The sequence below is a fragment of the Tribolium madens genome, unplaced genomic scaffold (assembly GCF_015345945.1).
Source record: "Tribolium madens isolate multiple individuals breed KSU strain unplaced genomic scaffold, Tmad_KSU_1.1 Scaffold_20;HRSCAF=117;Tcas5.2_LG4, whole genome shotgun sequence".
Lineage (NCBI taxonomy): Eukaryota > Metazoa > Arthropoda > Insecta > Coleoptera > Tenebrionidae > Tribolium > Tribolium madens.
The window spans coordinates 3,183,756-3,197,190 of NW_025400985.1; the positions used below are offsets into that span (position 1 = coordinate 3,183,756).

Here is a 13,435-nt window from a genome sequence, read left to right on the forward strand (position 1 = left end):
CATCTAAGAGATTATTAAATTGTCTTCCCAAAAATATTACTTTTAAGTGTCTACAATTAACAACTAAAAAGAGAATAATTTATGTTTTAACAAACATTTTTATTTTTTTATCCTTAAAAATGCCATATATTAAAAAAACCCTTTAAGTTTGCAGATACTTTCTTCTTTGCAGTAGTAGAAAAATTTTCTTTTCTTTCAGCTGTTTTAGTTTTTGTGTAATGATTTTTTAAAAAGAGGTTGTTTTCGTCAAAAGACCCATCTTATTTCAAAAACTAAATAAAAGTTTTTTATTGAACAATCCATGTTTGTGAGAGATTTTTGGTTATAAAGGAAAAAATAGGTCCTGTTCTCTCAAAGTTTATTCTTATCCTTGCTACACGTTTTGGCTATTTTTAGATAGCCATCTTCAGGCAATATTGTTTAATTTATTTCCGACCTCGCCCAATTCTTCTACTTCATTAAAAATAAATAAAAAGTAGCAAGTATAATAAACTTTGAGAGAACAGGACCTATTTTTCCCTTTATTACAACAACAAAAGTTGTAATGTCAAAAAACTTAGGGTGTTTCATTGAAAAAAATGCAAGTTTGTATTCTAATTTGTTTTGGAACACGCTGAATAGTTAAAATAATAAATAAAATAATTTTAGACGATGCTCTAGATTACTATATCTATCAAGTTCCGATATTTTTTTATTTTTAACATTAAATAAAATAATGACTTTACTAACTCGCTAGTACAAAATTCTGATATAAAATTATTATACATTAAAATGAGCTCAGATTCATAAATTGTTTATTATCACATTCTTATTGGCACAGTCGGTAGGATATTGTTGTGAGGAGTGAAATAAAATAATTCGTAGGTATGAGATCTGGCAACATTATTATTGTATTTTAATCAAATGTGATGCTTTATACAGCGTAGTTACATAGTAACAACTGTTTTATACTACTTAACACTTATAACTAAAAAATGCTACTGCTAAGTCCAGTGTGCCGTGAAATGATATAATTTTGTAATTAATGTACAGTCAGAGAAATTACTGGGATCGAATTTATTTTTTCTTAGAAAAAATCGAGTGCCTAATAGACATGCAAATTGTATTTAAAAATGTGTTTCCGTCCTTAATTAAAAATTATAGTATGACAATAGGAAATAAAGGCAAGTAAATAATTGAGGCAATGTATTCGCCTCTTACAATCTCAAGTAATAAAATTGTTAGAATTTCGTGAATGTTTTAACAGACCATTCGAATCATTCATTCCTAAAAGTTTGCACTAAATATAACTTGTACTTATTTCAGACCTTAATCATAACAAAGTGAAATTAAACTAATATCACTATACAAAATTTGTAATAAATCATAACGAATTGAAAACAATTTCACCCAGGAATTCCTTGTTCCCAGAGTGCTAGTACAACATTCAAAATTATAGATGAAAATGCAGGTTAAGTCCTGCTTTGCTCCTAGAGCGAAGGTACGTTATACAAGTTTTATCCTAAACACCTAGTATTACAATGTCGCAACAGCCTCTCGTGTAGAATGTTGGTCGCGGCCGAGGCCGCGCTAAAGCGTTAGAATTATTGGTTGGCGTCGATCATCAAAAGGTGGTCAGGTGGGGGCAGCACCGAACCGACGACGCCTATTTACACAAAATGACCTATTCATTGAGCTTTCTGATTATGTACGAGGTATCAATTGAAGTGTACCTTTAAAAAAAATAACTTTGGGGTCTGGATTTGGTTCTCATCGTGTGTGTTAATATTATTTAGAACATGTTTCATTAAATTTAGTGCTTTTTGACGTCGAGATCACATCAAGAAATTCACGCACACTAAATGTCAACAGGCACTCTCCAATTCGTGACTTCGTCTTCTCTTCGCTTGTCGTTTCCTAAACTCGTTGAATTCTTCTTTCATCGCTTGGACTCTGGCATCGATGTTGTCGTAGCGACTCCTCAACGTCCCATACCCCTTCCTGGTACCTGTCTCCAAGTCGACATCTCTGGAGCCCGTGGGGGTCGACGGTGTCGGAGTTGGCGTTGAAGGATCAAATTCGTAATGACCGTCGACGCTTCCAACATCCACGGCTTTGTGTAATTGGTCCGAGGTCGACGGTGACGACGAGGCCAACTCCATCCAATGTCCAACGAGGGGTGGTGGAGGCGGCAAAGCTGAAGGAGGCGGCGGTGGCGGCCTATACGGCGGAGACCTCCACTCGGTAAAAGTGCTACCGCTTTGAGAACTATGATTCTGTTGAGAGGAAGTATTCTTGCTACCAAACCCACTCGAACTGGACCTGCTCTCCGGAGAGCGGTCTAAATGGTCAGGTGACCCTAACTCAGGAGCACTTCGAGCGATTCTAGCATGGCGGGGCAAGAGTCTCGCTCGTGGCCTCGGAGGAATTCTGCTACGTTGTGTGGGGCTTTCTCTGATCGGGTGAACCGGGATAAAACCTTGAGACTCTTCATGGATGGCACGCAGAGGGGGCAACTCCTGCGAATAGCGCTCGTGGACCGAGCGCAGTTGCATAAATCCGGGCGGAGTGGGATAAGAGCGCTCCCCCGAACTCGTGTAACGGACAGAACTCAAATCGCTGAAATACAGGGGACTCCAAGGAGTCAGCAACAAAGCGCTCGATGTTGCCGGAGAACTGGATTGGAAATTCGGTGTTACTGGAGTGTAAATCGTCGGGATCGGTTTCAAGGGAACACGCTGTCCGAAATTGGTGAAAAAACCACCGATTCCTCGAGCACTTTGGCCCGAAGCGTCTGATCTCAGACTCAACTGACTGGGATAGCCGACTAATGGCCTGCGCCAAGACGCACGATTACGCACCCCTTTTCGCGGCAGGAAGCCCCCATCGTCACTGCTACTCGCGTTTGAAGGACTATCAGTTCGTAAACTCAGTATGGAATCCACCAGAACGAAACGACCGTCTGCTGCTCGAGATATTCGACCCAGGGATTTTGATGGAGAGCCAGAGTGGAGATAATCGGGATGCCAACTTAAGCTGCTGCCGGTTCGACATCGGTCTCGAGGCCATATCCAATTCACGATGAAACCGATGAGCCTCAAACCTGATATTCGGCCTTTTCTAAGTCTGTCACAATATAAGCGGTTTTAGAAAAACGGGCTACTTCACACCGCACAAGTTTTTGCCACCGCACTCCAGCAACATACAATTTTTTTTTACTTATATACTAGTAAAAGATGGGGACAAAGAGTAACCTGAGATTTCCCAGGTCAGAATAAAGCGGTTTAACCCATCTTACCTCTATTTAAAAGTTAGAGGACGCCTACGAAATTATAATTTTTTTGATTAAGATTAATCCAATTACAAGAACAGAATAAATGAAACAAAATGTTTCAATCGATTAGTTTCGTTCCCTATCCTATAATCAGGATCGCTATAAAAAGAGAGGACAATTACAAAAATTATTTATTTCTGGAATGGTACTTAATTTGAAAAGATTATTGTTTAAAATGTTATTTAACAAGCACGCTTGTTCCTCCAGAAAAGATGTTGAGAACCTATACTCGTTTTCATATTACTGTGCATCGAAGTAGCCGTTGAAAGGGATCATTTTAGGGTGGCAATCATGCGAAAATTCAAACAATTCTAACCTCAATCTTCCCTAAAAATTATTTTTTCAAATAAATGTGTACCCCAGGTAGCAAAAAATAATTAAAATTAACAACGTAATTAACAAACTTAAGGATATTTGTCATTACTGATGTGATTAAATTTATTCTCAATGACATTAATGACATTTTTTTGTGTAAATTGGCCTTTAAATTAAAGATGCATTTAGACTTCTACAACCTACTTGACGCACCGCACATTAAAATAAAAAAAGAGTATAAATGTTATCTTCCATAATCTTTATTTACTGTTTGTAATTGACCTCTAGTAATCCTGATGATGTTCAATAGGAAACGAAACTATTGGATTAAAACATTTTGTTTTATTTATCCTCCCTGTAACTGGATTAATCCACATCATAATCAACTCAAGAAAGTAATAACTTTTCTACGAGTATAATTTTTGTTTAAATTATTAATTAATTACACTTTTCTTAACTAACACAAACATACATAAAGATACCTACTAAAACCTAAAATAATATATTAAAGAACGCGTTTCATAAGGCAATTTTTGTGGAACGAGTTCAGGTTGACTTATGAAACAAGTTTTTTTTTATGCTATTTTTTCTATTTTGCGCGCCTTACGTACTTTTTTAACATAAAAGTCAATTTTTCAAAATTTGCTCTAATAATTGTGGTTGGTAATGAATGTCACAAAGTTTGATTTTCGAAGTGTCAAGTCGCAAGTATTTTTCAAAATGTTGTTCAATTAACAATGAATACTGCAAATATTTCATGCACACCACCTGATAAAAGAGAAATCGCTCAAAAAGCCACTGAAAATCACCATTACCAACCTCTAGAAAGTAAATTGTACTAGTTAGTCTATTTCAGCACCCAAATTGGTGAGAAATAGCTCTTAAAGCATCGGTTCTAGTATCGAAATAAGCTTTAGTTCAGACGCAAAACAGAAAAAAGAATCTTTAATTCAATTTTAAGAACAATAATAAACCAAGGCCAATATACAAATTTTATAAGATAAGAAAATTGTTTAAAAATAATGGCCCTTTCGAATAAAAAAAGAATTACGCCACTCGGATATCGTTTAACTTAAAATGTGTCAAGTTTTTAATAAATAAGTACTTTACAATAAAAATAAAATAAAAAAACAGCTTAAAAATTTGATTTTGATGTCAAATTGGCTGTATCAAATTTAATCCATTAAAAAGTTATTAAAAAAAATGAAAATAATTTTTAAACTTTGGTGCCCTCTAATTTTTGAACTGCGCAACTTGGATGAAATCGCTTTATCTTGACCTGGGGAATAATCTCAGGTTAATTTTTTCGTTTATTTTTTCGTGTTATATCACTGTTTATAGAATTATTCTCCAACTTTGGTAGCATGTTCCTGGCTGTGTGGTCCAAAAACAAGCGCGTCCAGTTAAAAAATTAACAATGAACCCCATGCTCTCATAATCAAACAAGTCGTAATCAATTAAAGTTGATCAAATCCAAGCAAATGCGGACTCATGCTGTGAATCGTGTGGAAGGGTGTTTAGGAGGTGAATTTGCGTGTGATAATAATGAATTAGAATAGATGATTGTGATGTGAATAGGGCGAGGTAAGTAGAGGGTGCACAGTTAACATAAAGAAAACAATACATGTGACAGTGCGTAATGTTTTTTAGCCGCGAATTTCACCTTTTTTCCTCCTGCGCAGATCCAGATGGCGGCAAATAACACACGTTTGGGATCAGAAACTAGGTAATGCAGAAATACGCGTTTAGTTATTAAGAGATTTAAAAGACTGATTTTGCAGTGTTAAATTTGGTAAAGTTTGAAATAAATCGAGCACGGATTAGAATGTGTGTCGATTCATTTCATCAACGGTATAACTTAACGCGAAACATAGCGTGTTTTCAAAGTCTATAGATCTAATGCACCTACACAGAAAAGACCAACCCTATGGAGAGGTCCACATTCCAGGAACAAATGAAGCACATTTAAGTCCAAGTTTATGGCAAATCTTTGAACTCACCATCTACTTGAACTCTACAGGAATCTAGTTCAGATTCCGCCATGAAATGCGATCTTGTTAAATTCATATTTTAACAGTTTTTTGATATAGAGATCGCATGGTATAGCGGAACCTTCAAGCCTGACGCTTACGGTTCGTGTCAACGCTTGTCCCGGGAATTATAAATACGCTCTCGTAATCACGGTACGACTCGGATTCAACCGTCCTACAAGAGGAGATAAATCACCTTATACCCAAGTCTTAACAAGTAGAGAACCATCTTTGTCGCAACAACACAAAAATAAACAAAAAAATCCAGTGTGAACATCACACGACTTTCCTTATCCTACTTATGGGGAAAACATCCTAACGACAATAATTTAGTGTTGGAAATCCGAGTAAAGTCTGTTTTTTATTTAAATGGAAATTATCAACTCAAAAATTTTGGTGTGGCTTATCTCCACAGCCACAAATTTTGTTAAAAAATTATGGTTATGATTTCAAAATTCTGACTTTTATTAATCTTGTGTGCCCGTTTGCTCTTGAAAGCGCTATAATTGGGTCGTTACACATTTTTTTATTGCATATTCTGAATCTTTATTAAAAAATTGACCCATGTTTTCGTTTTTTTTTTGAAATCTTAATTTTAGGACAAAAAAATATATCAAAAACTCGTAAAATGAAATAAACTCAAAACGCGCGCGTTTTATTTGCTGTGAGGTAATAATCCCTTCTTTGCGTTCATTGGCTGTTTGAATGTCGGTAATGCAGATTGCAGATCTGTTTTAACGTTATATTTTGGTGTTTGTTTATTTTAATATTTGTGTTCTGTGTATACAATAATAATTATAATGCCAAAGGTGAGTACATTTAAGCGTTGTTGACGTCAGTGCTTTTGGGATAGTTACTTAGTAAAGCGGGAATTTATCTCGGGTTTAAATTCTACCCCAAACTTAATAATCGAAATTATAGTATTTCAAACTCTTCCAAGTTAATTTTATGTGAAGTAATCTCTAACGTATAAAAGTAAAAAATCACAAAAACTATTGAATACCTATGGATAGACATCATTACCTAAGGTCTAAAGACAGAATTCAGTGCTAATAATTTTAATACCGCAAATTGTGAATAAAAATGAGGTTCTTGTTACAAAAAATTTGAAGAAAAAGGATGTATATACAGAAAAAGTTATTTAGCGAAAGATACAAGTAGGTTTTATGATGATTGGCAATAAATTTTGTGTAATTTATTGAAATGAGCTCAAAGTTGATGCATTTTATAAATTCTTCAGCTTTAGTTTCTAAATTGTAACTTTTTCAACTCGTTCTTCAAAAACGATACACACGACACTAATTTAATTGCGTTCTTTCCGAGGTTCTTTCTCATTCATGTTTATTTTTATTCTTGTCAATTTCTTGCTAAAAATTGAGAATGTTTAACAAACCTGCATTACAAATTGCTTTTACATTTTAACGGGTCCTTTTTCTAATTTTCTGCTTGGAAACTATTCGTTTCCAAATTTCTAAAAACTGCTAGCGGTACCGAATTTGTTCTTTTTTTTTAAACTTCCTTTATTAAAATTACCACGAATGAATTTACTAGTGGTGCCAACGTTAAGACTGTTTGGCATTTCCATTAGAAAAAAACAGACTTTAGCAAGCTAACCCGCCGCTTTACGTCCGACTTTTGGTCTTTGCGACCGAACGGTGCGACCGATTTTTACCAAATGTTTCGTGCTGCGTCCCCTTCCCACAAGTAACTCACATACCAAACTTCAAATTTCTAACTCTTATCGTTCTCGAGATATGCTGTTTACAGACTCAATAATCCAAACCAACTTTTTTGGTGTCTTGAAGCTACAAATCTGGGTAGGTCAAATTTCGGCCGATTACAATACTTTACTTAGAGGATAAGGAAAGTAAAATTTTATCAACGATTTTGTGTAGAATTCATTGTTGTGACAAAGATATAGAAGAATGAAGTAAATAAAAGAGATGAACACTCACTTTTTCAAAGGCACTTGGCTATCCGTTGCATTTCCCCCATTTCTGGAGTCAGTAATTCGACAAGCTACCATATTATACGCTGCAAACATTGCAATGTCATAATTTTAGGTAATTTGCGTTTGAAACTCACCTTTCTCTTGTTTCCGCCGTTTCCGTTTATTGCAGATTTTTACAGCACACACAGAGAGAATTATAGCCACGACAAAAAACAGAAATCCACCCACAACGCCCGCTGTAATCGCTTTGTGTTTAACTCTGGCTGGCACGGAAAACTTCACTTCTTCACTAGTTTCGAAACTTTTCATTGAATAGGCTACAACTCTAAAATAGTACGTTCTACCTCCTACTAAATTCTTAACTGAAATGTGCAAAATACTTAGTTGGGTGGTTTATTAGATAAATGGGAAATTTACCTAAGTACTGAGTATCCTCAGGTCGAATTTGAGCTTTGTTCAAAGTTTTCCATCCACCGTCGGTTCGGTATTTAATTGAGTAGTGCTGAATTAGATTAGCTCTTTCTGTAGGTGGTTGCCACGTAATCAAAAAGCCGTTACTAATTTCTGTTACAGTCAAATTTTTAGGGATACCTGGCTTTGGTCCTGAATGCAAGAGTTCTAAATTATATATGACAACAGTTTCTACATTTACTACTGATTCCAAAAGAAGTCAACGCCATTTCACTATCAATGGCTGATTCTCTTGAATTCAGTTAATGGTGATCACTAGTCGCGTCAAAAATTAAAATTCTGTGCTAGCTGCAAAAAAGCGAACTAAACCAGATATAAATAAGCACATTTATCAAAGTTTCATTCTTAATTAAATGAGTTAATGCATTGATTTTTTCGTTCCAAAACTGTTTCTCCAATTGACACATGCAAAAAACAGCAAAACAGAAATATACAGTAAGTCCCCGGATAAGTGAAACGACTCTTTTAGAAGATAAAAAACTCACGACTTAATTCTTCATTTTTTGGCTTAGTGGAAAAATAGGGGCCTAAATATTGATTCTGAACAATTTTTATAATCTTTTATTTAATTTGCTTTGTTTGTTTGTCTGTCTGCACGAAATCTTACGAGTCAAATTTGAGACAGTTCTTGTCGTTGAACAAACTGAAATTTTGCATACATCTGCATTAAAAAATACAAAAATCAAACGAATGCCTAAAACAAAAAATGCAAAAAGTAAAAAAGTTCAAAAATCAAAAATAATCAAAAAAGTTTAAAGATCAAAAAAATTAAAAAATCAACCGAATCCAAAAATCAAAAAAATTATTAATCAAAAATACGAAAAAAAAATTAAAACCAAAAAAATATATTAAAAAATCCAAAAATAAAGAAAATTAAAACTTAAAAGATTTCACAAAACAATAGGTAAAGACTAAAAATTAAAAAAATATATAAAAAATGTTATTTATTTAAAAATAAGCTTTTATTAGAAAAATGTACTAAAAAGTAAGTAATAATTTTTTTCTGTCAGAAAAGGACCTTTACTTACCCCTTAAGATTGTAAAATTTATAAAAGCTTTGGGGGCGGTCAACTGAGCAAAGTAATTGTGTAACCACTCCCAAAGCTTTTATATATTTTTTTTCTAATAAAAGACTATTTTAAAAAAACATTTTTTAATACATTTTTTTCTTAATGCCTTTTTTCGTGTCGTGCCACATAAAAGGCATAGGTACTTGATTTTTCAAAACTGAAATTATGTTAGGAATTAGTCCTAACCAAGTAAGGCCGAACCTCTAAAAATTGAAAATTAAATCAGGAATTTTTTATCTTTTACAAAAGTCGTGTCACCTATCCGGAGACACACTATAAATATTAAATTGCCTTTAATTTCATATAAACGTGATTACTGACCACAGCCCATAAGGTTAGTAAAACTAAACGAAAATTACAAAACATAGAAAAAATACCTTTAGGCTTGTAGATCGGTGGATAATAGACTCTTCCAGTTGAATCAGTAGGCAAAATAATATTACTATAGTCTAAAATATCTGAAAAAAAAAAACACGTCATGCAAAAAATCGAGTTGCAAGTAGCAAAAAATATGAAATTCAAGAAGGGCAAATAAAAACAAACATGCAAAAGTGTAGGTAGCAGATATTGAAAAAAATTGTAAACACATGTTTTGAAATCATGCCCTTACCCGAATTTTCGTTTTCAGGAAGAAAGGGTGTTGGTGTTGCTTGTACTTTGTGGGGTAGGCTGACGTCTATCCACGACAGCAAAGTAACAAGAATTTACGTATAATAATTGTGTTTTCATGTAAAGAAAGGCATTTCTTTAATTTAAGTATTTTTATTTATTTAAATAATTAAATGCTATTCATCTAAAGAAAATTTAATCTTAAGCCAAGTAAACTGAAATGTTTGATGAAAATAATCCATTTATTTCATGATAGTTGATCAGTGTTATTATTTCAATGCAAAATAATTTTGAAGTAAAGAAATAGTTTTTTTGAATCAATTTTATAATGAATAAACAGGCAGGTCGAACATTTTCCACGTTTTTAACCAGAAACTTGAGTATTTCGTCAAATTTTTTCAAAAAATTTGAAAAATCACCAAATTGATTAAAAATATTTATGTTTCTTATTTTTTTACAAAATCTTGTCCAAACACGCTTAAAAATCACAAAAACAATTGAAATTGATGTTATTTTGTTTGTTTCATTCCATTTAACTGGTTTTGAGCAAAATAAGACAAAAATAAGCTGAGAATGTTTTCGAGCACGTTTTTGTACTACAATCTCAGGTTTTTTTGCGAGATTTTACTAAAGCGAACTGAAAAATCAACAAATTAAGTCGAAAATTGCGTAAATTTTGCATTTCTTGAGGGTTTTAGCACGTTTTTCAGCAATTATTTCGCAAAATTTTGTTAAAAACAAACCAAAAAAACACAGATTTAGGTCTAAAATGATGTAATTTTTTCCTTTTTCAAATGTTCAAGCAGATTTTTAAGTTAAAACTGTTTTTTCGCGAGAGTTTGTCTAAGCGTGTCAAACATCACTAAATTGTTATAAAAAAAAGATTATATTTTGATTTTTTTACCTAACTTAAGATTTAACTTGATTATTTCGTCAAATTTTCTCGAAGAAAAAATAATCGAAAACCACCAAATTGGTTAAAAATAATTCTATTTGTTTTTACCAGATATTAATAAACAGAGTCGAAAATGACAACTTATTTTTGTTTTTTCGAATGCTTTCTCAGCTAGAAACATAATCATTGTCAAATACAAGCCACAAATTCAACAAAATAGGGCAAAAAACCCCGTTTTTTGGGAGATAATAACACAAAAAATTGGAAATATTGCATTAGAACAGGCTAAAAAATTATAAAATTAAATCGAAATTGTTATCATTTTTTAGTTTGTTTCACCCGACTTTCGTTCGTTCATTTATTTCTCAAAATCTCTTGATTGATGTTGTTTTGTTTGTTTCATTTGATTTAACGGGTTTTTGAGCAAAATTAAGACAAAAATAAGCTGAGATACCACAAAATTTGGCCGAAATTTTGTTTTTGTTTTTTTACTAAAATCTCAGTTTTCGCTAGATTTCGCTAAAATCAACTATATAATCAGGAAATTAAGTTTAAAATTGCATTTTGTATTTTTCGAGCGATTTAAGGATTAATTCGCAAAATTTCGTTGAAAACAAGCCGAAAAATCCCAGTATTAGGCCGAAAAACGTGTCATTTTTACTGTTTTTTCAAGAGTTTAAGCAGATTTTTAAGCTGAAAATTGCGTTTTTTGTGAAATATAGCCATACAAATCGTAAACTGGTGAAAATTTTGCAAATTTTTTAGCTCGGATCTGGTGAATTTTATGCTTTTATCTGGTGAATTTGTCACTAGGGTTTAGTTGTGTCACAGATTCTTCTTCTAGGCAGAAATCAAATATTTATGACCTATTTCATTTTAAAAAACACAGTTGCAACTTTGCCAATGTGGCAATAGCAATGGCACAAGTTTTTTACCTACCTATTATTGAAAAAAAATCAATGTTTGTAGTTTTTTAGATTTTATATTCATATTATATTTCAACTTTTTTTACAACACCGTTTTTTTTATAACATTATCCTCTCTCAATAAACAAACAAATTATCACTTTCAGTGAAAGAAATATCTTTTTAAAAAGAACACCCGAAATCTTGAAACAATCAAATATTTTGTACATTCAAATAAATATGAATATTGAACCAAATAACACTTTTGTCTATTAGAAAAAAAACTAAAGTTTTATTTAACGTTAAAGAAATTTTGTTTTATTTTAACCAATTATTGTATTAATAGATACAAATAAATAAAACCAGAGAAGCGAACAAATATTTCCTTGCCCGTACAGAATCAACAAATTTCTTAGCTCTAAATAAATTTTGTTTGAAACAATTTTTTTTCTGTCTAGATCAAAATCTTACCTAAAGTTTTGACGGTGATGACTTTGCTCATCAGACCATCGCCCAAAGCGTTTTTCCCTACCACTTGAAATTCGTAGGTAGTTCCCGGGGAAAGGCGATTAATCTTAATCTGAGTGCTACCTGAAGGCGTAACTGGTATGGTGGACCATTCCGCAGTTCCAGCTTCCCTATACCAAATGGTATAGTTCTGTTTATAATCCGGCCCTCCGCTATACCCAGGTAACCACGACAGGGTTACTGCAAATTCCATCGCATTTCCAGATAGATTATAAGGGGCATGAGGCTCCGTTCCCTCCACCACTAACCGAGTCGAGGTAACAATCGTCGCCACTTCATTAGAAGCCACACATTGGTAGAAACCAAAGTCTTTGGCGCGTAAACCCTCGATGGTTATGTTTCCACCGACGATTTTGTATCGTTTTGGGGGCAAAGGGCTACCGTCTCGCCTTTGCCACTCTATCGTTGGTTTCTGCGTCCCTTCGGCTTCTTGTGCCTCGCAATGCATCTCAACAGTATCGCCGACTTTACGTTGATACAGCGGTTCAGGTTCTATGGTGAATACTGGCGGTTTTCGAACTAAAACTTCCATTTGACCGGAAGATCCTTGAGTTCCCTGAGCATTGTAAGGTGTGCAAGTGTAACGCCCTTGATGATTCTCATTGACTCGGGTAAAAAGGAGAGAACCGTTGTTCATAATTACGATATCTTTAGTCTGATACGGCTCTAACAAGCGTTTGTCTTTGGTCCACGTTACGTATTGTAGAGGGGGGTTGGCTTTGATGTAACACTGGACGACTCCAGCCAAGCGGAACGGCAAGTACTGAACGGTTGGCGTAAACGTCACCTTTGCTGGATCTAAAACGGATTAATGAAACTTTAAATTGAATACGGATGCCTAAACACCAGTGGCGGCAACATAGGCAGTGCCTATGCGATACAAAATTCAAAAAACACAACAAAATATACGAAATACGAAAACTTAAAAAAGAAACTGAACTTCATGTATCTCATAAAAAGCTTAAAACTTTTCCATTATATTTTTCGAATTTCTTTTCAAACTATACAAAATCCCTGTATACGATTTTGTTGGTCCAAAAGTCTGGAAACGATTTTATGGCTATAAAAATGCTATTCAAAAAAAATTTTGAATATTAATTATTTGTTTATACTTACGAGATAAACATAGTAACTTTTTTTGTAATGGAAACCTAGCACAACTTTTTTTCTTTTTTTTAGACAACGAGCTTGTTACAAGAATTGTTGCCATGCAAATTTTTTTTTTGTAAACATCACACTTTTTTGTTAAAAAAATGTTTGACTTACAAGAATTAAAGAATATTTTTGAGTAAACTACCAGTTTTTTTTTGGAAATAAATTAATAAATGTTTAAGGGTTGTAAAGGAGC

General features: G+C 33.5%; 1 protein-coding gene across 6 annotated transcripts in view; it reads right to left on the reverse strand.

Moving 5' to 3' along the window:
* Positions 1-865: 865 nt before the first annotated feature.
* The window catches only part of LOC123005895 (protein turtle), a 34,779-nt gene continuing 22,209 nt past the window's right edge, over positions 866-13,435 (reverse strand). The window contains exons 9-16 of one of the 6 annotated variants that reach the window (XM_044399950.1): positions 12,031-12,885; positions 9,528-9,608; positions 8,027-8,227; positions 7,744-7,971; positions 7,614-7,692; positions 5,760-5,833; positions 5,292-5,302; positions 2,970-3,105 (exon numbers count right to left, since the gene is read on the reverse strand). In XM_044399950.1, coding sequence (XP_044255885.1) covers positions 3,100-3,105; positions 5,292-5,302; positions 5,760-5,833; positions 7,614-7,692; positions 7,744-7,971; positions 8,027-8,227; positions 9,528-9,608; positions 12,031-12,885 — 1,535 coding nt within the window. In that variant the 3' untranslated portion in view covers positions 2,970-3,099. Of the gene's footprint in view, positions 3,106-5,291; positions 5,303-5,759; positions 5,834-7,613; positions 7,693-7,743; positions 7,972-8,026; positions 8,228-9,527; positions 9,609-9,760; positions 9,827-12,030; positions 12,886-13,435 lie in introns of all 6 variants that reach the window. The other 5 variants (XM_044399949.1, XM_044399951.1, XM_044399945.1 and 2 more) reach the window with 5 other exon arrangements.